General features: G+C 40.2%; 2 protein-coding genes across 2 annotated transcripts; one reads left to right on the top strand and one right to left on the bottom strand.

Moving 5' to 3' along the window:
• The first annotated feature begins 363 nt into the window (after positions 1 to 363).
• Positions 364 to 14,284, top strand: abcg2d (ATP binding cassette subfamily G member 2 (JR blood group)). Its single transcript, XM_088419407.1, has 16 exons — positions 364 to 599; positions 1,532 to 1,749; positions 3,796 to 3,855; positions 3,948 to 4,062; positions 5,221 to 5,373; positions 5,451 to 5,608; positions 5,944 to 6,095; positions 6,514 to 6,615; positions 6,830 to 7,080; positions 8,128 to 8,210; positions 8,595 to 8,684; positions 9,733 to 9,854; positions 10,001 to 10,155; positions 10,285 to 10,374; positions 10,448 to 10,554; positions 11,313 to 14,284. Exons 2-16 carry the CDS (start codon positions 1,535 to 1,537, stop codon positions 11,458 to 11,460), a joined length of 2,001 nt encoding a protein of 666 aa, XP_088275533.1. The 5' UTR covers positions 364 to 599; positions 1,532 to 1,534; the 3' UTR covers positions 11,461 to 14,284.
• pkd2 (polycystic kidney disease 2) lies at positions 11,668 to 26,120 on the bottom strand. The gene is made up of 14 exons (XM_088419406.1): positions 25,253 to 26,120; positions 24,225 to 24,338; positions 22,772 to 22,905; positions 21,369 to 21,844; positions 19,643 to 19,871; positions 19,202 to 19,372; positions 18,328 to 18,509; positions 17,276 to 17,396; positions 17,115 to 17,213; positions 16,906 to 17,027; positions 15,948 to 16,065; positions 15,161 to 15,327; positions 14,952 to 15,099; positions 11,668 to 13,232 (listed from the first exon to the last, which is right to left on the bottom strand). Exons 1-14 carry the CDS (start codon positions 25,677 to 25,679, stop codon positions 13,032 to 13,034), a joined length of 2,709 nt encoding a protein of 902 aa, XP_088275532.1. The 5' UTR covers positions 25,680 to 26,120; the 3' UTR covers positions 11,668 to 13,031.
• Between the last annotated feature and the right edge of the window lie 797 nt (positions 26,121 to 26,917).

The raw sequence follows: 26,917 nt of genomic DNA, 5'->3' as shown, positions 1-26,917 counted from the left end.
TAACTTGGTCCTGCCTAACAGATCGCATGGTGGCAGATGAAAACCAAAAAAATGAAAAGACCACCTCGCCAAAAAAAAAGATTAAACTTTTTGATATGCATGAATATACAGTGCCAGTCAAAAGTTTGGAAACACCTTCAAATTCAACGTCTTGGCAATGTTACGAGGTTGAAAAAAAACTTTATTGTTCAATAGAATTCCCAACTGGTAAAAAAAAAAAAATTGTATTTATGACATCACTGCCTCGTTCGTTGTCCAGTTAAATAGATTTTTTGACTTATATAGCATTTTAAATGGATCTTTGACGATTATAGTCGTCCATGGCAGTGAATGAGTGAAAACGGAAGGTTTTTTTTTTTTGTTCCGTTTTTCTTCTTATATACTGTATTATTTGATCGACCCAAAGTGGTATTTCGACATGATGATAAAATAAGTCTTGAAAACAGTGCAGTGCCAGTGTGTGTTTGTGCAGTACAAGTAGTGAGCAAAGGGTTAAAGCGGCATGCTGTGACGGCGACCTTTGACCCGGAGCGCTCTCTGGATGCTCGAGAGCGCTCCCTCGCCTCCTCCTGACCACATCGACGCTGCGAGGCTTGCAGGTGAGTTCCTCTTATTCATTGAACTGCTTTCTAATCAAAAGACTTGCCATGATCGACTTTCCGATATAGAAATGCGTTTTAGATCACTAGAAGGCACAAAGTACGAATAAAAATGAAACATTTGCTAGTGGTAGATCAATAGTGTCCATACGTATTATATATTATTCGAAATATTTTCCCACATCACCATAAATGGAAACCAGTTGTATTGTGGTTTTACCAACGAATGTGAAAATGTCAACGGTATGTTATTGCTTCGTGTGTTTGTTTAAAAAATGAGATTAAAATGCCGCCTCCTATTTTGGCGCTGTACACGCTAAAGTTTGGACTAAAGTGGACCTACAGAAAAATATACTTTGTGTATATATATATATATATATATATATATATATATATATACAATGTGTAAAGTATAAAGGTGTTTATATAAATATCTTTGCAAAAAAAATGTTTTTTATATATAATATAAAAAATATACATAAGTATATATGTGTATATATATATATATATATATATATATATATATGTGTGTGTATATATAAGTATAAAGGTATTTATATAAATATTTTTGTAAAAAAATGTTTTTTATATATAATATAAAAAATATATTAAATTTTATATATATATATATATATATATATATATATATATATATATATATATATATATATATATATATATATATGAATATATATATATATATGAATATATGTGTGTGTGTGTGTATGTATTTGTATATATAAGTATAAAGGTGTTTATATAAATATATTTGTAAAAAAAAATGTTTATATATATATATATATATATATATATATATATATATATATATATATATATATATATATATATATATATACTTTTTTTTTTTTGACCTTCTTCATCAAACCACAAAACAAAAGTACGGGTATATAGAATTTGCGTTGGCAGTGCAGAAGATGGAGCGAGGCTGTCACGTTAACGTAGCGATGCTGGACGACATGGCGGTCAACGGCCTGCCCGTTTCCAAGGTCGCCACGGCGACGGAGCCGCCAGCCAAGCAGCCCGGCGGCTCCACCGTCAGCTTTCACCGGGTGGCCTACAAAGTTGGCGTTAAGGACGGCGTCTTCTGCAAAAAAACATCAAGTCCTCGCCAGATTCTACTGGACCTCAAGTTAGTGCTTTGGTTTTTGTTTTTTTTCGTCCTTTTTTTGTGTGTGTTTGTGAAATTTGGTGGCTTTGTACGTATCAGTTTTGGAACACTTTATAGCAGCAAAAAATGAATTACGTACTTCTAGAAATCTGGTTAATTGTCAAAAAGAGACACAGTCTAAATGTTTTTTTTTTAACTTTCTTCTTTGCATAAATGTTTGTGACTTTGTCTGAATGACCATAAAATTGAATTTTTTATCAATAATTTGTTAAATTGTCAAATAAATCAAAACTCTTCTGCGTGCATGTGTGTGTGTGTGTGTGTGTGTGTGTGTGTGTGTGTGTGTGTTACCTCATTTGTCAAAACTAACCGCAATAACTGAAATCTCTTATTTTTGTTTTAGTTCTTTTGATGAAAAACATTTTTTTTGTCTTGTGTGACATATTTGGAGAAAAAGTAGAAATTTAAATCCGCAATTTTTTAAAATTTTATTTATTCATTTATTATTAATTAAATATAATTGGCTTTTCATTTTTTTTATGTTTTATTGAAAAAAAGAAATGAAAAGAAACAAAGCACATCTATATTTTTTTGACCGGTCTGACAGAAGAGCGGTAAACCTTAACCTTTTGTTAAAATAAATGAATAAATAAAATCAGTATATTTTTTTTTTACTGGTACTATTCAGAAGGAAGAAAAATGGCAAAAAAAGAATTTATGGATGTAAAACTCCAATAACGCTATTGTCATTAATTCAATTCCTATTGGCATCAATTCTATCCATACATATGTAGGTTAAATTTATTAACGCCCACAAAAAAATTAAAAAATGCTATGGTCAGTCTTTGTAGTCTTTGACGTGATGGTGACACTTAAGACATCGCCATTAACTGGTCTCTGCCGCCACCTACTGTCTTGAGGTGAAACACGTCAACAAAGAATTTTCTGTTTGACCGCCGCTCAACGGAATATCGCAAAAATCGCAAGAAAATCAATGTCATAAATCCTGTTACAATGCATCTCAAAAACTGTAATTATAATAGTTTTGTATGGTCCAAAATTTGGACAATTATTATTTTTGTACACAAAATCTCGCATGCCCAACTGTACTCATACAAAAATGTCCGAATTGTTGCGTTTAGAAATTTGACATGTTTTCATCATCTGCTGGAAATTTCAACTTTTTTTCTATTGATTCAATTATGATAACAAAGGAACAATTTCCATAATTTGTAATATAATGCCACAAGGGTTAATTAAAAAAAAGAAAAAGGGCAATCATTGTCCAACAACTGTTTATTCTTTACAGCGTTTATTCGAGTTACAGCTTAGTCTAAAAGCGATCAAATTAACCAAGTGTATCAAAATGCCTGAAAATAAAAAAAAGATGAGGAAAATTCTTATTTTATTGCAATTAAATTTCACATGACAAACACAAAACCTTTTCCCTGGGGTCACCCATGGTCCTAACCCCCCCCCCCCCTTTTTTTTTTGTTTTATTTTGAGAAGCACTGAATCCTACCATAATGTCAAGTCAATGCGAAAAAAGTCAGCTTTTAAATTTTGACGATTATAATATTTCTTTTGTTTTTTCTGGTTTGTTCCCAATTATGACTGTGCCATCTTTTTTTTTTTTTTTTTGGGGGGGGGGGGCTTGCGTCCGCGAGCGTAGCGTTTCCCATGCAAGAACAAATGATTCCTTGCATTCATCATATGACGTTAGGCATGGTTTCTTGCTGATAATCTCTCCCGCCGTCTTGCCAAGGGAAGGCATTAAAACGGCGTCACGTGACCCCGTGGCCTGGCTCGCGGGCAATCTTTTAATTCCATTTTATCAGACTCCGCATTTTGTGTGCGTGCTTTGCTCTCATTGAACTCTTTGGCCACCGAACACATTTGAATGAGATTCAATCCAGGAAGCGTATCAAAAATTCTGTCTTCTCAGCGAGGCTCCATTAAGGCTGATGAATGGAAGTTGCGCAATCATTATCAGCCGACATCATGTCATGGGTATAAACGAAAACTTCGGAGTCGGATTGATTTGCCGTGTTTTATTTGGTCCCGCAGCGGTATCATGAGGCCGGGTCTGAACGCCATTCTCGGGCCGACGGGAAGTGGAAAATCATCGTGAGTGAAGCCGATTGAAGAAAATACACACAAAAAAAAAGAAAGAAATATCGCGTACTTGTTTGATGTATATTATTTGTCGCCCTGCAAAGTTTTTTGGATATTCTCGCCGCGAGGAAGGATCCCTCCGGCCTGTCCGGAGAAGTTTTAATCGACGGCTCACCGCAACCGGCGAACTTCAAGTGTCTGTCTGGCTACGTGGTCCAGGTACGTTTGATTTATTTATTAGCATATTATCGTCAATAAAATGCTGGCGCTGGGACTTCGTTGATGGTATTAGCTTGAATTCTAACTGATGTACCGTATTTTTTGCACTATAAGGCGCACCTAAAAGTCTTCATTTTTTTTAAAAAGCCGATGGTGCGCCTTATAATCGGGCGCGCCTTATATATGGATCAATATTGCGATTCACATTTGTAGATGAGGAATGAAGTGATAAAGTCAAGTTTACCTGTTTCTTTTGTGTGTTTACAGTTGAATAAGGTTGCTCATATTGACATTGACTTATTAAGATATTGAGCGTCTCGAGTTATTATTTGTTATTATTGTTCCTACTTTGAGTATTATTATATTGGAGGAAAAGTTCCCTGATATAAATGTTGCACTACATGTTATACCTTGCTGTTAAAAGATAGCTGTCACGGAAATAGTAATAACATAAAACATAAGACAGTTGTTTATTCATTTTGGCAGCGAATGGAGTTGTCGGAAACCTGCTTTGTAATCTACTCATAATGTTTGGCTGCTTCTGCTGTTGCGCCTTATAATGCGCTGCGCCTTATATATGGAAAAAGTTTGAAAATATGTCATTCGTTGAGGGTGCACTTTATAATCTGGTGCGCCTTATAATGCAGAAAATACAGTACTAGTAGCATTAGGGCTGTGACTATTCAATCTTTTTAATTCAAATCCATTATTCCATTTTCTTTTTTTTAGATTTACTTCGGTGAGTTGCAGGGCCTATAACATTATTTGGGGTCAAAGGCCGTTAGGGTGAGATCACAGTGATTTTTTTTTTGTATCGTTGTGTATAGAGGAACAATGAGCAGGGAACGCAAGGTAAAAAAAAAAAATTATATATATATATATATATATATATATATATATATATATATATACATATATATAAATAAAATATCAACTTTATTTTTGTTACTATTTGACTTTTGATTTTAGAAATGATCCCATCCTATCATGTTTCTCTCGCAATTTATTTGCTGCATAAGGCGCACCGGGTTATAAGGCGCACTGTCAGCTTTTTGAGAAAATTCAAGACTTTTAGGTGCGCCTCAAAGTGCAGAAAATACGGTAGGTCATCAAAGCCACATTTCAACTCTTTAAGCACACGTTCTTCCCCTGTACCAGGAGGACGTGGTCATGGGTACGCTAACAGTGCGGGAGAATCTGCGTTTCTCAGCAGCGTTGCGGCTGCCCGCGCGCGTTTCAGAGCGTGAAAAAGAGGCCCGGGTCAATCACCTCCTCGCAGAGCTGGGCCTCTCCAAGGTCGCCGACTCCAAGGTGACAATCTTGAAAAAGATCGGTTTCGGCGGGGAGGCGGGTCGGTCCTGGAAACGCTTGTGCGGCGATCTCCCCAGGTGGGCACGCAGATGACTCGGGGCATCTCGGGAGGCGAGAGGAAGCGGATCAACATCGGTATGGAGCTGATCATCGACCCCCCCGTGCTCTTCTTGGACGAGCCCACGACGGGCCTGGACGCCAGCACAGCTAACGCCGTCCTTCTGTTGCTACGAAGGTCAAACGACTCACTCGCATGTTTGTCTCGAGATTTTGTCCCGATGGAACTTTGTTTAGACAAGTGCGAGGATTTTTTTTCCAGGCTTACGCTATAGCCCTTGCTAGGAAAATGGCAGAACACGTTTTTCTCTTCCTCAATCCTTTTCTTCTCCCTTTCTTATCTAATGGCCTCGTAGCGTCGCGGGCCGCATGCCGGCGCACCGACTATCTGTATTCCCAGATAGATATTGTTTTTGCGTGTCACTTGGACACTTCGAGCCCGTTTAACTCAATGACAAAGCGATCCTATCCTACGGCGCCGTTCATGTCCGTACTAACTCTGTATGGCTACAGGATGGCCGATCAAGGGAGGACCGTCATCATGTCCATCCACCAGCCTCGCTACTCCATCTACAGACTGTTTGACTCGCTAACCTTGCTGGTTGGAGGCAAGATGGTGTACCACGGACCGGCACCAAACGCCTTGGACTACTTCGCAAACATCGGTAATCACCTGGCTCTTGACGATTTTTTTTCTTTTTTTATAACCAAAGCCCAATTATCCTTAATGGCAATGCAATGCAGCAAAACAGAAGCCTAATCCTCGATTACATTTATTTCAGTGACAGTTTAGTTCCTCATAATACAGATCATTGAACATAACGTCATAAAACCTTTTGTCATGGACGAACAATCCATTTGAGCCGTCACTGATAGATGCCTGTTGCGCAGATGAACTATGGATGAAAAGTTGTCGTGGCCTGTGGTGTGCCTCAAGGGTCAATTCTAGGCCCCCCGTTTTTTTCAGTCAACTACATGGTTCCACCATGCTCGATAATACAGAGCTGGAGAACACCCTATAACCTTCCTTACCTAGATGAGTGACCTGCTTTCAGCGGTTCAGTCTTTGACCTTGTCTTTCAGGATATTCATGCGAGCCCCACAACAACCCGGCCGACTTTTTCCTGGATGTGATCAACGGGGACTTCACTGTCACCACCACGTCCAAAGTCAGCCTTTCTGAAGGTGACAAAACCCGTTTACAGTTTCATCTTTTGAGTGTATGTGCAAGCATCTCAAGCAGGGTGGCCACCATATGGCCCATGGGCCACATACAGCCCATTCCTCTTCTTCAGGCTGGCCCATTGAGCATTTGTACGATCAATAGTTTTGATTAACGATGTAAAAAAAAAAACATTTAAAAATCAAACATGGCCTTCACACCCATCTTCTGGTTCAGAGCTGGATTTGGACGCGCTGAACGGCTACAGGCAGAGCATGGAGGAACGCCTGGTGCTCGAGTACAAGAACAGCAGCTACTGCACCGACACCATGACCCAGCTGGAGCGCATCGCTCTGAGCAAGCGACGCTCCCCGCCGCTTGCCACCCGCACCGTCACCTATAACAGCTCCTTTGGCCACCAGATGCATTGGGTGTTGCGCAGAACCTTCCAGAATCTCATGTTGAACCCGCAAACGTCTGTGGCACAGGTAATATATATATATATATATATATATATATATATATATATATATATATATATATATATATATATTAACATCAAAGATGATTTAGTCGCCGATGAACACTCTTTGGTGGGATCAACCGGACTTTTCAAAGCCTTGAGAAGTCTCCTCACTTTAAGAATTATTAACAGGCAATTGGGCCCAGATAAGACGGCATAATCCCGCCAGTGGGGCTCTGGACGGCGTGGGCGGCGTAATCGGCTTCGGTGACTCCTTTGACCCGACTCTTGCCTCTTTTGGGTTTGATATCATATCTGGCCTAAGCCCCCCCTTGAACCCTAACCCCCACCAGGCCTGCGCAGACACGGCCGCGGTTACGGCCGACGCATCACATGACGGTGTCACGATTCATCACTCTAGCAGCGGCTTGGAGCTTATTCGCTGATCCTTTCACCCTGGGAACCGCTTAAGTTCTGTCATAATGTGTCAATTGTCGGCATTAAAACCTTGTGTCTTTTCACTTTTCTCACTCTGCTGTCAAATCGCTGCTAAACAACTCCTCCTCACCACTGAGCGGGGAAAGGAGGGGTCCCTATATATATATATATATATATATATATATATATATATATATATATATATATATATATATATATATATATATATATATATAAATATGTTTATCTTTGAGTGACGTGACTTCAGCTAGTTATAGCCATAATTCTTAGCGAGGGTAGCCTAGCCTAGCCTAGCCTTCTTCGTATTTCTTGATTGTTTAATTCCGTTTTTAATGTTCTTCTCCCTTTAACATCACTCATGGCTAACCAATTCAAGTTTTGCTTAAGTACTAAAAGGCACAACAAATACTCCTACACACGCACACTTAAGTTTGGATTTTGTAATTGTTGTTGATGCCGTAAAGCGGGAAAAATGCCGTAAAGAGGCCACAAAAACACTTCGTATTCCACTTTGTATTACAAAAAGAAATGTGCGCCAGGGATGCTATATATATATATATATATATATATATATATATATTGTGTGTGTAAAGTTGTGTCTACGTGTTTCCAGGTTGGTGTGCACATTTTCCTGGCGCTGATCGTGGGTGCCATTTTCTTCAGCGTCAAAGACGATCAGAGCGGCATTCAGAACAGGCGAGTGAGAACACGCGAGGATCTGAAAAAAATTGAATCAGATATTTCAAGTTTTTGGGAGGGTTGAGTCAGATGAGTTCAGTCAGTTGTTTTCTGGTTCCAGATTCAAGAACAGTGCCAGGAATTCCCCTTTGAAAAAAAAAATCGTATACGTCCGTCTACTGTACGCGGGTAATGCGGTATTGCGAATTGCGTTCATTCCTATGGAGGCTGGCTAATCCTCTTAATGTTGGCACAAGCTGGTACTGACAGGGTCAGCAAAGCCCAAGCTGTCTGCAGACCTCCGGTCGTTTTGTGGCGTTCGCGCCGGTGGGCGGGGCTTAAGCAGTGTCCCTTGAGGACGGGCGGAAACCTGGCTTCACCTCTGTTTGGGTCTTCCGCCAGGATGGGGGCGCTCTTCTTCATCACCACCAACCAGTGCTTTAGCACGGTGTCGGCGGCCGAACTCTTCATCGCCGAGCGGAAGCTCTTCACGTACGTTCCTGCTTAACAATCGTGTCTTGTGTCGTTTGGATCCGGAACCGACCGCAGTCCAAGCCCATAGCGACCTAGAGTAATAGATTAGCAAAGTACTTGATTACCTTAGGTACCAAATAAGTGCGAAAGTCAGCCATTAGTTTAGGCACTCGAGTAATCTATTACTTTAGGCACTGAATTACTTATTGAAGTACTAAAGTACTGAATTTGGGTAAATACGTTAAGACATACTGGTGGTCATTATTAGAGGTGCCATTTTGCACTTTTACCTATCAAGACCACCGGAGTACCGATCGGCACAGAGGATTATAGTTTGCATCCTGAATCACTTGTGAATTTACATGTTATGTAAATTGAACAGAAGTTGCATACCAATTATATGTTTCTGGGGGAGCATCACACATGCAAATGTGGTCATGCCCCGGAGAAACCACGTCGGGTTTCTTCGATGTTTTTTTTTAGTCTGACCCATATTTTGAAAACTTCAATCAAGATAAGAATTGTTAAGTTCCGTTTTCTGTACAAAAAAACATAGAGTTCATTAAATGTACGTACATCGTCAGCCCAATCCTCGTTGCGTACCAGGAATTGCCTTAATTACATCACAAAATTAGCTGATTCAGGATGTTAGCTTACGTCTTTCTAGGTAAAAAAGCCAATTGCTGGACCTTCTAGTGTTAAGCACCTTTTTAAAATGTACAATCATTTAATTTATTCCTTTTTCATGAAAAACTCTAAATATTATACACTGTCCCTTTAAGTACGAAGTTAACGAATTCGGCACTCTTAAGTGACCCAAGTAATCCGATTCTTTTAATATATAAAATTATTGATGAATTTTGACCAATTCCTTTAATATCTAAAATTATTTTACATTTTATATATTTCAATTATACTTCATTTTCTTTAGAAGTAATGAATTCATTTAGTACCACCCATTTTTAGACTAAAAAAAAAAGATCTAAATAAGTGTACCGTATCTGGGGTGGAATGCCTGGACTCTTGAAAAAACATAATGGCCGTCTTTTTTCGGTTCTTGGCGCAGACACGAGTACATCAGCGGCTACTACCGAGTGTCCGTCTATTTCCTGTCCAAGGTCTTGTCCGACGTGGCCTTGCGCACCGTCACCTCCGTCATCTTCAGCTGCGGCGTATACTTTATGATCGGTAAGACCTTCGCAACGGTCCTTTTTGGGCTTTCGAAGGACACCGTTTGGACTCGGTCGCCAAACGTTGGCCAACGCTTTCCGTGTCCGGAAACGTCGTTCAAAACGGGGACCTCCATGGTGGTGACGGTTTTGGACTTTGCTCAGGACTGAAGCGCACCTTGTCCGCCTTCTCCGTGTTCACGCTGACGGTGACACTGGTGGCGTACACGGCCACCGCCATGACCATGGCCATTTCGGCAGACCAGACGGTGGTGGCGCTCGCCAACATCTTCATGACCATCTCCTTCGTCTTCATGATGGTACGAGAACGTATCGGTTCGTTTTCCTCGGATCACATGCGATAATATCGCCGATTAATACGATTAGGGCACGGGTGAATTATCATAACATTTTGGACTTTATTCTGATAGTACGTGTACGTTTTGTAGATTTTCTCAGGTCTTCTGGTGAACCTTCCGAGCATTATGGGCTGGCTGGCCTGGCTCAAGTACTTCAGTATTCCCCGCTACGGCCTCGCGGTAAGTCCAGCTGGCTTGAAAAATAAACGTCCCTTGCTCTTTGCTTCCTCACTTTGAACTTTTGGAGCTTCAGGCCCTGAAGATCAACGAGTTTGTCGGTTTAAGATTCTGCCAGAACGCAAACATGTCCGCGCTCGTGACTAGCTGCAACGGCAGCGTGGCGACCGCAGTCGGACTGACGTGAGTAGGAAAAATTAACCTATTAAATGTATTGTACTGTTCTGCTCCATTGTCAAATGGTGTTCCGCAGGGTTCGATTATGGGGCCCCTGCTGTTTTTATTGTACGTATTTGCTGCTTCTGGAGTCAATTTAAAGTGTCCAAGTCAGGTTTAATTCTAGTATTAGGGGAGAGGAAACCTTCAAACTTGGTTTTGTGTTTCAAATGACTGTTTTAGCACTTTAAGGTATTTAGATAGCAGTCCACCTAGTTGTTGTTTTTTTCACTCAATAAATGTGTCAGAAAATGCAGCATTTTGCCAATTTTTTTTACACTTTTTTCAAGAACAATGGAAGTTTCAAAACCTGGTGTCACTATTAGGTTGTAACTGGTTAAAACAACGCAACAAACAAGAGCTGGATTTGGATTCTCAACAGTTTTTTTAACAGCCATGAATGGACAAAATGTAAAGATTATTAGTCTCCATTCTCCAGGTTTTTAAATGTGTCCTGGTATTTTTTTTTTTTTAAGTTGGAGCAATGGCAAACGCAACTTTTTACATATACGCCTACTGTAATGTGTTTTGAGGGTTAGTTTCAAACAAGTTGTCGTAGGGTGTTCCACAAGAATCAACTTTAGGGCCCCTGCTCTTTTCATTGTTTGCTTCCCATCACAGGGCACACTCAGACGAACAACCACTCACAACAAAGAGCAATTTGCTTGTGAAAAGAAAACATATGCTGTTAACTTTTTAACAGTTTTTTTTTTTTTTGGTCGCAGATGTACGGGGGAGCAGTACCTGGACTATCTGGGGATCCAATACGACGCGTGGGGCTTGTGGGAGAACCACCTGGCGTTAATCGTCATGCTGATGACCTTCCTGCTTATATCCTACCTGAAACTTCGCTTCATTAAAAAGTTCACTTAACAGAAATGTGTTGTTCAGCAGTAAGTAGGTAATTGTACAAAACAATGCATTTTATAACATTTATTTATAAAGTTACACCCATTCCATTATTTTAAAAATAGATACTATTTTTGGCGAACTTGTCACATATGCAATGTAACTAGATTTTTTTTTAAATGTACCCCAGCAGTATGTAAACACAACAACATAAAAAAAAAACATCCAAGCTCTCCAAATGTATCACTTTTATTTGATAAACACTTTTTTTTGTAAAAAGACAAAAAAATATTAAGGCACAGGATCAAATATAAATGCATGGGTTTCCCATGAACACTATTTGCACTCCAAATTGAAGTTTGTTTCAAGTTACATCGCGTGCGTATAACACTGATAATATTGATATAGTTCATTGGAAGTTTCGAAGCAACGACCGTGAATGATAATCAACAAAACAGACACCAATAAAAAATGTGCTTTTGGTACCTCATGTGATCAAACGTTATAACAGCCTGAATGTGTTATTTTTTTATTTTATTTTATTTTTTTTTTGTAATATTAGGGTAGAGGGCAGTCTCAAAGTTGCTGGCAGTGAAAGAGTTAATAATGACAAGGGAGGTGCAATTTCAGTTGCAAAATTTTAATTGGAAATTTTTAGATTTCAACTAGGACTGCACAATGAATCGAATTTAGTCGCGATCACGATATTGGCTGACACGATTAATTAAGATGATCCACTTTTTTTTTTATTACAAGTCAAATCAAGCACTTTGCCATTCTACCACTAGGAGGCAATGTTTCCCACATGTTTGTATCTGCATGAAAAGCATCTGCTTTTCTCACCCTTATATATTATTTACCAGTGTGAAATGGCATTGAATTTCTCACCTGATTCCTGATAAATACCGTGATAGCTGTCAATTGAGAGCCATTTTGAAAAACTTCCAAAATTGGAATGAATTCGGTTTGAAATGACAAAAAATGACATTTTGACCGCTAATTGATTAAAAATTAATCATGTGCTTGGTTCTAAGTAGGCTTTTTTTTTTCACTAGTTTGCACGTAGCAAGTAAGTTAGCTTTTTGCCCCATGTGCCAAGTTTTTGCCAAGTCTTGGGTGAATTTTTCAATTATTATTATTTTTTTTTATTTATCGTAGTTCATCGTTATTTGTAAGTATCAAGCCTTAAAGCCTTGTTTGCATACAGCTTGTTTAAAAAAAAGGGCAATAAATGCTGATAAATAACATGATGAATAATTGTCATTAATAACTGTGATTTTAATATTGACCAAAATAATCATGATTATTATTTTTGCCCTAAATCGTGCAGGCCCAATTTCAACTGATGGATCGAAATTGCCATAAAAAAAAGATCAAACTTGAAATCCTACAAAAATGACAAAATCGAGCCACCGCAATCTGGTGTTCAGTTTTACGCTCATAAATGACATAAATTGGTCATATATGTAATACTTTTCAGCATGTTGGTCCCCATTACGCGTTTTTCGTCAAGCCGGAAATAATCAAGCGGAATTGGAATTCTTCTTTCCCTTTGAGTGTCTATTATGTTTTTACCTTTTTTTCCCCCTATTTTTCTACACGTGCGCACCCCCATTGGTGTCGGCGGGGTCCAAAGACAGCGAGGAAGGCGGTCGGGGGCGGGGCCTCGGCGTGACCCCGCCGGGGTGGCCCGCCTGCGAGGAGGCGTCGTCCGACTGCCAGCGCTCCATTTCCTCCCTCACCAAACGCTCTTGCTCGCTGTGGGCGTCTGCGTCCCGCCCGCCGCCGCGCTCCTCCTGACAATGCAAATCAACGCCATGAATTATAAAAAAAAAAAAAATGGACCGAGTTGTTGAGATTTAACAAAAAAACAACACTGGCATGTGAGGCTTAACCGGAGTTCCAAAATAGGGTTCGAAACTAGATTTAAGGTTTCAAAGTAACATTAGTAGGGTTTCTAACATGAGTTAAGGTTTTAGGTTCAACAAACTACACACAAAGAAGGAGAGAAGGCTTTTTTTTCTTCTCATGCATGAGGAGAACGGAGGAGGACTGTAAAGCTCAATTCTACTTTTCTCTGGAGCAACCCCTCCGAACGCTGTCTTTTTATTTGATTTTAGAGGTCTCTAATTTACATAAAGGTTCCAACCTTAAAAAAAACATAGCCGGAACCCTGTGCGTGTGTAGTTATATGTGTCTTTCTATGTGGGCGTATGATTATTACAAGTGTGGCATAATTTGTAGATAAGAAAGTAACATTGACCTTGGCCAAGCTTGATGGCATCTCAGCATCTTTATTTTCTTTTTTAATTCAAGCACTTTATATGCATCATACTCTTGCCAACGATCAAATTAGCATATGAAAAGATCACGATCATGCTTGTTTAGCATTGCAACAGCTAATGTTAGCATCGATCCACTTCCCTTCGGTTAGTCGGGTTATTTGTGGCGCATTGTGTGTTTTGTAATGGCTAAACAGCGTTGGGGTTACAGCTTAGTCTAAAACTGAACAAAAAATAACCGTGCATCAAAGTGCCTGACATGAAAAAATATAATAATAAGAAAAAGATGAAACTTCTCATTTTAATGCAATTGCACTTCTGTCTCGGCAAACTCCATAGCAGGCCAGAGACCAGACCAAATCAGCAAAAGAGACTCAGTCCTAGGATTGGGTCCCGTTTGTCCCCGGAGGAGTCAAATGGAATAGCAGCTTCTCAACTCAACAGCTGAACTCAATCAACAATCACCCAAGCCCTCACCTGAGGCAATCACCACCCTTTCTATTCTGCACTCACTCACAAGTCAGTTCCACAAACACTTCTCTGAAGAACATTTTACTACTGGCCGAATGTCCTCAATGTTTGGTGAGACCAGGGTGGCTAACGGTGAGCAGACCTAAGTGTTTATACAGGCTCATGTATGGTGTATCATGTAGTATCAGTTGAATAATAAATCAACAACAATCTTAAAGTCAGTCAACTAACATATAAACACTTAATCTATGAATTGACTGTATTTTTAGCCGACATTAGCAGGTTAGCAACAACTAACTATAAAGTGCAACCTCTGCACAAACGAACATATAAACAGAATAAACACTCATCGCTTACTAAACATTGGCAGTAGCGTGCGTTATCAACATAAATGATAATAAACTACAAATATGAGCTTACGTTGTCGTTCACTACGTCGCCGTAACTAGCCGAATGACGCACAGAGAACGTAAAACAGGAAAGGGAAATGCAATGCGACCTGACAAATTAAAAGCATGCATTTCAAAATAAGATAAAAATGTCACAAACTAACGATTGAATTCTTAACATAGTTATTAACTAATATTACTTACTTATTTAATGAATAGAGTACTGTATAATGTACTTTTTTGCTTTTTTCATTTTTTTCCATTTTTGCGCATTTTTTAATTTTTTATTTTGAAATATTTTTAACTTTTCCTGGGAAAACCCGCGAAGTACTGAGACCTATCTGAGACCGCGAAGTAGAAGGAATCACTGTACCTCCATGGCCCCTTCAAAGAGCCTTCCCAGCACGTCCCTCCTCTTGAGGTTGACCCTCTCCACGATCTCCAATTTAACGATGACGGCGTCGATCTTGGACACGATGCTACCGATGGAATGCTCCATCCGGTCCACGCGCCGCACCAGCCTGCCGGGAACAAAACAGCCGTTAGCGCGCTGGCACGCCTTCGCCGGCAACCGCGACGTACACTTGGAACTCCTCGTAGGAGACGCCGCCCGAACTGCTGCCGCGGCGCCGCGAGCTGTGCCCGCTGTCCTCGTCGTCGTCCTCCTCAGAGTCGTCCTGGCCGCGGGGATGCAGGCAGCGCCCGCTGCACGCTCGGCTCAGCGAGTTGCGCTCCAGGTCCAGATCCTCCTGCCAACGCGCTCGCCGTCACTTAAAGGCTTTCGCCGACGTTTGCGCCACTTCAAACAAACAAACTCCCAGCTCCACGTTTTGGAATCGTTTGTCATTCAATCCCAAACGTAAAAAACAAAACGTAATTCTTTTGATTTTTAAGGTGAAACACAACAAAAAAAAATGTGTGTGTTGATCCGAAAAACACGCACAAAAAAAAAAACACTGGAAAAAATACCACGACTTTGTCTTTGAGTCACAAAAAAACAAGAGCGAACAAAACCAAATTTTGCCCTTTAATTTGAAACGAGCAAATTACGACTTTCAAATTTGCACCTTTTCTACTGCCAGGTGCGTAAAAAATGGATCTTTGTTTTATAATCAATCGTCATTGGCATTTATACCGACCATTTGGGGGGTAAGAAACTACAGTAGACCCCCAGGTTACGGCGATTAATTTCCTATGGCGGGGGTCCACTGCATAAGATAATTAACTATACAATATAAAACCCAGATGCCGAGCGATCGAAGTGTTTGTGTAAATCAATGGAATGAAAATAATTGTTTTGGTGGATTTCCATTTTGATGTGACGGCTCAATACGAGCCGCGCGGCCGACAGTAAACCGTTTGTACGAACTCGCTCCTTCTCCAGGTCGTCTCTCATCTGCTGGTGGTCGTGTTCCGTCGGCTCCTGCTCACCGTCGTGGTCATATTTGGCAAAGATGGCCTGGATCTCCGCATCTGTGTGGCCCTTCCTGGGCCAACAAAAATTTAAAATAGCTATTATTTTGACCGTTTTCTTGTTGTACAATTGTAACATTATTTTATGGCGTCTTCAGCCGACGATACGTTCATTCTGGAATTTAGGAAGTCAAATGCCGCCATCTTGTGGTGTGTTTGGACAATTATTCAATTTATGGGGGCGTCAGTATATCTATCTATCTAGCTAGCTAACTAGCTTGCTAGCGTTCTTTCTTTTAATTGATTTTACCTAGCTTTCTATCTATCTATCTATCTATCTATCTATCTATCTATCTATCTATCTATCTATCTATCTATCGATAGATAGATATCGCTATCGATAGATTTCTCTATTTATTTCTATTTCATTTTCATTGTATGGTACAACTATACATATGACAATAAATCTCTCTTTCTAAATATCCATACATATAGTAGTAGTCTCCTAAACGTTTTGGCCGAGTAAAATTGCAGTTTGTCTGTTATTGAAGATCATTTTTTTTCGTTCATTTTTCGTAAAATAAATTAAGCCTTTACCCTGAATATTCCACCTATTTTTCTTTTAAAACGGTAACAACTTCTAATATTCATACTCAAAATGAAATGAGCATTCATTTTGCAGTGTTTCAATGCAATCTTATATTTAACAGCTCACCAATAAATTCAGGATTTTTTGGGCTGTTCATTAATATTCTAATTTAATTATGAAGGAGTGGGGGGGATCCCTAAAATTATGTGCTCATAACATTACAAAATTCCTATTACCTTGACAAAGTACAGATGGACATGACTTGAGAAAAACAAGACAGAAGAGACTCTAACACCCCCCCTCCCCCCCGAAGTAATCACCTCACCCCTTTAAATGGCGTCTGAGTTCATCCAAGTTGAGCTTGCCTCCAGCCTGACGTAGGCTGTCGGAGATGTCGTCCACCGCCGTCTTCTTCAGCCTGAGCTTCATCAAGGCCTTGTTACAACCCTGAGGGGAACACTTTTTTTGTTTTAGTCGCTCCTTCTTTAAGTTCATGGAAGTTCAGGGAAAAAAAGCCCGAAAAATCGTTCTCACCTTCTTGATGAGGTCGCTCATCTCCATGTCCGACCTCTGCTGAGACATGTCCGCCTTCACCTCCGAGTATGTGTCGTTGATGATGGCCAAGAACATGTTCTGCATAGACGCGATCATGTGTCGGTTCGGAGTTGAACTTTGTGTCGGTTCCTTTATCTCACCATGAGGATGAAGAAGATGAAGAAGACGAAGGTGGTGAAGTAGACTGGCCCCAGCACTGGGTTGACTTCCTCAATCGCAGAGAAGTCAAAGTCTCCAAGGATGATGCGGAATTGAGAAAAACTAGAGGAAAAAACGTTAATATTTCCATTATACACAGTAAATTTCAAATTATAAACCACCACAACTCTTTTCTCATGATTTGATGGTTTATATTCCAGTGGGGTAATCTGCATGTTTTTTTGTTTTTTAAAACCCAGCCACCAGGGGGCAATTCACCAGTAAAGCAAATGTATGTATCTGTTTGGGCAGTAACTGCAGGGACAAAATCTGTTTGTTTTTTTTTTCCCCTTACCTTATTGGGCTAGAAGTGCAATAAAATATACGGGAGAATGCGCTACCCGTCAAGCCACTGAATTCTGGTCAAACAGCCAATTGTTCTGAGAAAGCCAATGCTTCAAAACAAACTGTACGATAACTGGTCCTGTATGACACCACCAGCCTGGGTATGCTTTTATTTTGAAGTTCCTTGAGCTCATAGTTGAGATCTGTTCGCAAAAACAAACCATTAATAGCATTGTTAATAAGTTTTAGTCCATTAAAATAGTCGACATAAATTGTCAAACCTTATGTCAGAGTTTGGTCATGTGACACCCGCACTAAAAAAAAGTCAACTTGAAGTGTCCGCTTTTGTAATCATAGGAGAGATGTGTTCACAAAAATGAATCGTGAACTTGACAGGTAACGAGGGGAGGCACGTTTGGTCATACTATTCTAGTATGGGGGAGAATGTGTCTTTTTACAAAAATGAAACTGAATAATCTACGGGACATGAATTTGTTTTATCAATTTATATTTTCCCGAAACAATCAATTCAAGACTTATTTGAAAGGATGATTCTAAACGGACTAAAATGACTTGGATTCTCCTGCCTAACCCTCTAACCTGAAAAAGACTTCTTGACTAACGGGTCCATTGGTGGTCTTGGTGTGCCGCCTAGTGGTTGAATTAACTGCAGCAAATGCGTACTTTTGAGTGAATTTTTAGGTCTTACATGCTGGCCTGGAAGGTGCTGAATTCGTCGACTTGCGTTCCAAAGAGCAGATAGGCCAGCTGGGCGTACGCCAGGAAGATGATGAAGAACATGATGGCAAAACCAAGCAGGTCCTTTGCGCAGCGAGACATGGTGCCGGTCAGCTGACTCATGGTCTTGTTGAAGTTGATAAATTTGAAGAGCTAAGAGAAAACGTTACAATTACAACTGTTTCCTCGCACGACATCATTTGATTATTAAATTTTGGGTCTGAAAAATTCCACATTTTACTGTGCCATATTTTCCGCACTATAAGGCGCACCTAAAAGCCTCCATTTTTTTTTTTTTTTTTAAAAAGATGATGGTGCGCCTTATAATCAGGTGCGCCTTATATATGGATCGATATTGTGATTGGGATTCGTAGATGGGGAATGAAGTGATAAGTGAGCTTTAGCCGTTTCTTTTGTGTGTTTACAGTTGAACAAGGTTGCTCATATTGACAGTGACTTTTTATGCTATTGAGAGTTATTATTTGAGTTATTATTGTTATGACTTTGAGTATTACTATATTGTGATTGAAAAAGTTTTTAAATATGTCATTCATTGAGGGTGCGCCTCATTATCCGGTGCGCCTTATATCTGGAAAAAGTTCTCAAAAATGTCATTGATTGAGGGTGCGCCTTATAATCCAGTGCGGCTTATAGTGTGGAAAATACGGTATAACTTATTTCTAAACGGCTTTGAAACAGTGCTCGCTTGAATCTTTTTTTGTTGTTATTGTTTCAGTGTGGTCCTTATACCTGTTTGCAAGATGGAATATCCCAATCCAACATAAAAGATCTGCGGTCCTTGGCGAAGGTAATGTGTTCAACGAGGTACAAATGGAGACGCGTACCTTCAGCCAGGAAAAGAAGACGATGACGGCCACCACGTTGTTGAAGTGAATCTGGAGGTTGGCCAGAGGCTCGAAGGTAGGATGTGTGCTATAGTTGTCCAGCAAGGTTTTGAGCAGGTGGCTGACCATGGCTGTTCTTGTTATGTTCATGATGATGGCCACCACACTCAGCTGGAAAAGACGACCGTGTGATGAACTTTTTTATGGAATAATAACCAGCGATGCTTAGTTTTGTCATAATTCAGATCATTAGTCGGCACTCCTCTAGCCGAAAACTTGGAAAATAATAAAAAAAAAATACAAATAATATAAAGATGTGAATAGGACGAGTGGGGGCAACATATTATAGGAACGTTTTTGGGAAAAAAAAATTCTGTTTAAATGGACCACGCCCCCTGGGGAAGTCTATAACAGGCCAGCCGAGCAAGTCCAGATACGTACGGTGACAATGAAAACATCCAGACAGTTCCACAGGTTCTTGAAGTAATGTAGACGGTGGATGCGGATCTCCAGTGCCTCCTCCACCACGTAGTAGAGGATGAAGAGGCAGAAGACAACCTCGCACAGGCCCACAAAGTAATCCCAGCTGGTCACATATCGAAGCAGACGCACCGACTGGAACTGCCAGGACGTCAACGCCCCACCGGTTGCCGGGAACTCCACCAACAACCTGAGAAACGTGCAAACCAACAGTCATGCCGTTTTATTGTGCGTTATCTTGACACCTGGGTGAGTTTTTTCATGTCAAATGGGGATGAGACGAGATCTCGTACAACGAGACCTTGCGAGATGAGAACATAATGAGATAAGCCTTACTGTATTAAATAATAGAATTATATGAACGAACTAACCCTAACCCTAACCCTGATGTCATATGGCACAGGTGTCGAACTCCGGGCCTCGAGGGCCGGTATCCTACATGTTTTCGAACCTTTTCCCTCAAAAACACCTGATTCAAATGATTGGGATCATTTTGAAGCTCCTGCAGAGCTTGCTAATGAGCTAATCATTTGAATCAGGTGTGTTGGGGAAAGAAAACCAGAAAACATGCAGGATGCCGGCCCTCGAGGCCTGGAGTTCCACACCTATGTCGTATGGCATCGGTTTGCGGCGTTTCTCAAGAATCCAGCATAAATTATCAGCAAGTGCTCTATATCGTCTCTTTGACGGTGACAGCCTGACGGTTGCCATTCGTACTGATCACCTTTGACTCATTTGTGTTCTAAGTATAATAAAAGTCACTATATGCATATATTTGTGATTATCGGACAGGCCAATTACCGGGGGCGATATTTGGAAATTTGATGTTTGTCGGTTTTGGACTTTTTTTTTCTTAAGAAATCAACGTACCGTATTTTCCGCACTATAAGGCGCACCGGATTATAAGGCGCACCCTCAATGAATGACGTATTTTAAAACTTTTTCAAACAAAATATAGTAATACTCAAAGTAATAACAATAATGACTCAAATAATAACTCTCAATAGCATAAAAATTCAATGTCAATATGAGCAACCTTGTTCAACTGTAAACATACAAAAGAAACAGGTCTATCTTACTTTATCAGTTCATTCCCCATCTACCAATCCCAATCCCAATATTGATCCATATACAAGGCGCACTTGATTATAAGGCGCAACATCCGCTTTTAAAACAAAATAAGGCTTTTAAGTGCGCCTTATAGTGCGGAAAATGCAGTAATATAAATGTTCTAGTTTGCAAATTTTTATCATTCTAAGAAAATTAACAAGTTAGTGTTCAAACGTAATCTAGGGTCAAAATGTAAACACAAAGGGAGGCAAACTGTCTTTGTGTTACCTGCCAGTATTTTACCATCCTTTTCTTTAACTGCAAAACCAAAATATCACTGCACAGGTGACTCAAAAGTAATACTAGCATCCTGCGCCTTACATATGAAAAACAGTCTTAAAATATGTCATTAATTGACGATGCGCCTTATACTCCGGTGCGCCTTATAGTGCGGAAAATACGGTACCCGTTTTTGGAAAAAAAAAAAAAAAAAAATCTCATCTTGTTCTTGTGGATTCAATCTCATTTGGCAACTTGTGGACTTTGTGTCTCCCATTCCTCATCGCAAACTACATTTATGCGGGCTCTTGCTTTGACAATTGTAATACGTGTGTGCCTTGATTCAGATCATTCTCACCTGACAATGCAGAAGAGGTTGATGTTAGCGTTGTAGACCGCAAAGTCGAGAAAAACAGCTCGGGTGCCCCTGTCGAGCCACAGATGCTCTTTGAGGAAGCGCAGCTGGCGCGCCGATTCCTCCCTAGTCCGGGACAGGTCTTGATAGTATCCCCCTCCGCCGTATTTGGACACGCGACCCCAGTGGCTGCTCCCGTTGGCGCGGGCATCCGACACGTATGTCCAGGCGGTTCCGTTTCCGGGCCCGAAGGGGGCGGTGTCCTCATTGGCGCGCGTGTACACGTCGTAGCACTCCCGGACTTGGTCACGCAGGTCCTCGTGAACCTTGCACGACTCGTTGCGGACCTTGACCTGCCGGAGGCGTGGCACCCCGAGCAGGAGGTTCTCATAGAAGATGAGAGTGTGGTTCTCGGGGAGGCTCTTGTTGTTGTACCACACTTCCCAGTACATGCCATCGAGAAAAGGACCCTCTGTGAACTAAGAGTACCAGAAGACACGACTAGCCAAAATGTACAAACAGTATTTGACGTAAAAATGACTCTTTGTAAGATAATGATTTTGCAAGTTTTCTTCAACTTTTAAAACATTTGGGCGGGACTAGTATATTTTTAACTCTCTTTTGAACAGTTTTCGCTGGCTTCTGATTTCAGAACTAGGTAAGTGTGTGACATACACACTTAAAATCAGTCATACCGGCTCCCTGACAGAAACTATAACTACAACGTGGCCCCTGATCAAAATTTGTTTGACACTCCGGACCTAAAACCTCAAATTGCAAGTGTCACATGACCAAACTCGGACATAAGGTGAGACGTGAGTATGATGTCATTTTCACTCAACAATCGCAAATGTCAAAATGGCCGTCCCTTCAGATTGCTAAAAACAAAGAGATTTTCCTGCTCAATTTATTTTCATCATTAGTTATTGTAATGGTAAAATCACTTTGACTTATATCGCGCTTTTCTACCTTGGTTACTCAAAGTTAGTTTACATTAACTAGTCATTTACCTACTGATGACGTAGCATCAGGAACAACAAGCCTCATTATTGTCATCATTTTATGATAATAATGATAATTATAATGCTGTTTATGATAATGCTGTTTTTGTAAAAACTTTTGGGCATAGCTATTGATTCACATTTTTTCAGTTTCATCCATAGTTGTTCCATAAATTGACACCTTGAACGGATACACACGTTTGCTTTACCGGAAGACTGCCTCCTGGTGGTGGGTAAAAAAAAAAAAAAAAAACTGCAGATAAACCGCACAAAAAAAACATCCAAAAAAGACGGTAGTTTTTCCACTGTCGCCCGCAAATAACAGGGAAAAAAACTTCACCAAACAACCAACTCTTCCATAATCTAGATTGCATTGGGATTAAGTTACAGAATATTGTGGCGTACCTTCCAGAAGTCTTCCATTGTTGAAAGGCTTCTAAACGTGTCTGCCTCTCCGGAAGAAAGGGGCGTGTCCAGGAAAAGCTGTGACATGACTTTGGTGTAGTAATACATGTTGGCGCTCACCATCCCGTACGTCACTGCACACAATATTTCAAACATAAACATTTAAATGCACAATTTTATTTAACGGATAGATCCCACACGCAATCTGCATTCATCCATCCGTGCGTATTCACACGACAAGTTAGATGACGTCATCGTCGAAATCGGAATATTGGACAATCGTAATTTCAATAGCTCTAAATCAATGGCGTCCAAACTAAATCCTGGCGGCCATTTGTAAGCCTACGTATATTTAAGCACTCTATGACATAAATGATTTTTGATGCAATTCTTTGTTGTTGTTTTTTTTTAACTGCAGATCTATTCCAAATAATGCAACTATAGCAAACAGCATGTTTGATTATAACCAACATTTTTTTCCTCCATTTTCTGCAGTGTCAAGGTCCAGATTATAAACATAATGACTAATTCCCAAGCGATGACTAAAACACAACAGTCTATGACAGATTTTTCCTGTTTCGGTTCTAGAAGTAAATATAGAAATCAGTTGTTGTGAAGGGGTTAATATTTTCCGGTAATTTACCAGGTTTCTGATTCCAATAAAATCTTGTGAATTTCGGAACTATATTCGAGTTTAAAAACAATGGAGTGAACCTAACAATAGGCAAACACTTGATTAATGATGTTGTGGTTAATAAGGTAAAAGTTTGCACACCCCTGCTCTAAATGATAATTGTTAAAATAGTTTTTGATAAATTTGATAACTGGTTCACGTCAATCAATTCATTATGACAGCTCTGCTGTCAATATGTTTTTTGTTTTTTTTGGCCTTTGTGAAGTCCCATGGTTCTATGTAAATGACATCAACAAAAAAAGGGGAGAAAATCGACCCAGCATTCAAAATGCCAGTAGTGCGGACTCGGTTTTATACTTTTTTCGTCTCGTATTTCTCCACAGCACCAGGGACGAGTCAACCAGATTGAAAGTAAAGCTCAAAGCTGCCCTTTGGTGTTGAATCCAAATTTTACACAATGGAAACTATTTTCTGATCGTGTGCACAGTACACCAATATTTATTTTGAGAAGACACCATTCAATGAACCAGTTTTCCTTTGCCCGCACCATAATGTGCCAGGAAATATTTCCCTCAACCACTCTTAACCGCACACTGGTTATTTTTTCTTTTACTAAAGCGGGAAAAAGAAAGACGCACAATGTCACCGTGACCGTCCGTCACACTTAAGATGCAAATGCTCTCAATTTTCTAGCGAGTCGGGTAATTCAATCCGTGCGTTGCGTCATTCTGTCTGCTCAACTCATTCATCAGCATTTTTGGAGTTTTCCAGGTCAAGCAGTGAAACCTCATGTTTACATGAGCGGAAAGTTTGACTTACGGATGCAGACGGTGATGAGGAAGGCGATGTAGATGAGCATCTCTCTCAAAACATTCCACAGGTACCGCTCTCGACTGCTGTTGTTGTCCTCCATCAACTCTGTGCCCCAAAGAACTGCGACAGGGGAATACACTTTTGTAATTGATATCATTTTTCAATAAATGATGAGCGTTCCTGGGCAGGGTTTGCATTCCTAAAAACCTCAATAAGTGCAAGTCTAGAGCTTCCCGATACCAACCCTTCCACTAAAAAATGCTAGTTGACCAATTGAGAGCAGTTACTCGACAGATCCGCAATATACTCATTTAAGTCTTTTGCAGTATTTTGACCATTTTCAGGTCATTTTCTTCCACATCATTCTGGCAGTATTTTAGCACACATCAGATAGATTATTATAGATTATGCCCTGTTGAACTTTGACATGCTGTCACAATCTGGGTGAAATTTCAGCTCCCTAGTGTCTTCTTTTAATGATTTCCCTCTGATGTGATTTTTTTCCGGTTTCTATTTTGCACTTTTATTTTTACTGTATAGCACTTTGGTTGACTATGTTCTTTTTAAATGTGCTTTATAAATAAAACTGACTTGACTTGAATTACCATTGATGTGAAGATCATATGATATGACAAGAGTTCATTTATATTCCACAAATGCAATATTAATCAGAGTGCTTTGTTTTGCCAAGTAGGTTTGCATTGAATGTATTATTGTATTTATATGAAGTCAATTTTGGGTTGAATACAACTTCAAGCCCGAGCGAAAACAGTGTATGCAAACACTTCAGTGTATTCATCATTCGGGCAATTCTATCACTATTTTACAGCCTCGCGGTTATAAAGCTTATCTTGGTTCTTAGGGTGTTGATTCTGTCACTTTTGTGCTTCCAGTTTTTTGGCTAAAGAAACTGGATAGATGGCATTTTACCAATTATTGAAGGAGGACGAGTGAATTTGAAAAACTAAAAAAAAAGAAACTTGAACTAACTCCGATTTTGGCGTGCGAATAAGAGAATGAATAGCGAGTCTCACTTCTAATTTTTTGAAGTATGTGCTTCATGCAGCTGCTGTGCTCACGCCTGCCCCGCTGCCCCTCATCCCCATTCGGGCTCGGGAACGTTGGTCCACCGTGGATGTGGGGGTTGCCTCCGCTAACGTTGCGGCTGGCCGGACCGCTGCTGCAGCTACTGGTGCTGGAGGCCGTGGACGCCGATCTCCTCCCGGGGCTGGCTGGAGGCCAGTCCGCTGCCATGATCTCGTCTCCGGGTTCGAAACCGGGATTGTCGCGGCTCCAGGCTTGTCTGGACGGCGAGGACGTGGTACCGGCCGTGATTCCCCCCACCGCCGAATCTTGATGCTGCTGCTGCTGGATGTTGTCCATCTCGATGCCCTCGCTTGCCTCGGTGGTGTGCGGCGAACGGGCGCCGTGCTGAGGTTTTACCCGAGATGATAAACTCATGGTACTCGGGATACTTTTTTTACATCCAAACCAGCATACGTCACGGATGGGTTTTAAAAAGTAGAAATATTACACCTCCCCTTCCAAGAAAAGTAAAAAAAAAAACAGTCCAAACACTTCTCCAACAGGACGAAAGAAAAGTTACAATTCGAACAGACAATACTTAAGAAAGTGACTAAAGAAAAAAATACTTATTTCATGAAAAGAATTCGCTCCTAACTCGACGTCGTCCCCCCCCCAAAAAAAAATCCTTCTAACTAGCTTCGCCTCTAAAAATGGCTCACGTCACCGCCTAAAAATTAAGCAAACAAAAAAGATGCCCTAGAAAGTTTGAAGAGTTTGTTTCTTGGTTGTTGTTTTTTTCTCAAATAGAATTGTAGCCGCTAAATCGTCGTGTTTGCGTGAAAAAGATGCGAGAGAGAAAAGTCTTCTCGTCCCGGGACAGCCATCTTGTTCTTTTTTGCTTCCCCCCCCTTCGCACCTCACCAAATAAAAAGAAAAACAGTCATTCTCGGGTTACGTTAAGAGTTATGACGTCGAATAATAATAGTAATTATAACATAGTAAAATTGGATGCAAAACGCCAATGGACACTTTCGTACATTACAAATTTTAATACCTTAGAAATATTTAGTATATTGAATTCGTGTTTTTTGTTGGTTCTGTTTTGTTTTTTCATTGTTTTTTTAGTCACTGGCGAAGTGTTGGTATGTATTCTGTGCAAACAGACAAAGTGAGGTTAAAGTTTGGTGTTTGATTTTATCATTTGGATGATGTTATATAATGTTGTGTATTTTGCTGACTGGTTACTATGGCAACCAGCTCATGAGGAACAAGCCAGTGAGGGTTTTCCAACTTGAAGACAGAGGACTCAATATCATAGTTTTTTTTTTTTTTTTTTTTTTAATCGTTTAACTTTATTTTATTTGGATGTGTAGAGCGGGTCATTTATAATTACCGTTCGTTGTTCTGAATCGTATTATGTTAGTGCGTGTTGTCCAGTGGAGGTCGCTGTTTAGTCGGCTTCCTAAAATGCCAAGGATTCGCTATCATTTGGCGTAATTTGACACAACCATTTACCGTATTGTAAAGCCACTTGGCGGCTGTTTTAAATTGTTAAAAAAATAAGAAAAAGAAAAGTTGAACGATGATGATCGAATTTTGCTTATTTTTCTGAGGGCGAGCCTAATGATATGACGTCACGGTTCATGTTGCCCAATGGATTGGTCTGGTCGTGA

This window comes from Hippichthys cyanospilos, chromosome 7 (genome assembly GCF_059441005.1).
Source record: "Hippichthys cyanospilos isolate Australia breed blue-spotted pipefish chromosome 7, RoL_Hcya_1.0, whole genome shotgun sequence".
Lineage (NCBI taxonomy): Eukaryota > Metazoa > Chordata > Actinopteri > Syngnathiformes > Syngnathidae > Hippichthys > Hippichthys cyanospilos.
Note: the sequence above shows the minus strand (reverse complement) of the source record. Positions and strands in the feature narration are given on the sequence as shown.

Bases quoted from the DNA above. Each gene is read 5' to 3' on its own strand.
- pkd2 (XM_088419406.1), bottom strand. From the start codon at position 25,679: ATGAGTTTATCATCTCGGGTAAAACCTCAGCACGGCGCCCGTTCGCCG. The intron at 19,373-19,642 runs GTACGTATCTGG...CGTCTTTTCCAG, and splicing joins TGGATGTTTTCATTGTCACC to CTGAGTGTGGTGGCCATCAT. The intron at 17,397-18,327 runs GTAAGACCTAAA...TTTTTCCTCTAG, and splicing joins AGCACCTTCCAGGCCAGCAT to TTTTTCTCAATTCCGCATCA.
- abcg2d (XM_088419407.1), top strand. From the start codon at position 1,535: ATGGAGCGAGGCTGTCACGTTAACGTAGCGATGCTGGACGACATGGCG. The intron at 4,063-5,220 runs GTACGTTTGATT...CCCCTGTACCAG, and splicing joins TGTCTGGCTACGTGGTCCAG to GAGGACGTGGTCATGGGTAC. The intron at 6,616-6,829 runs GTGACAAAACCC...CTTCTGGTTCAG, and splicing joins CAAAGTCAGCCTTTCTGAAG to AGCTGGATTTGGACGCGCTG.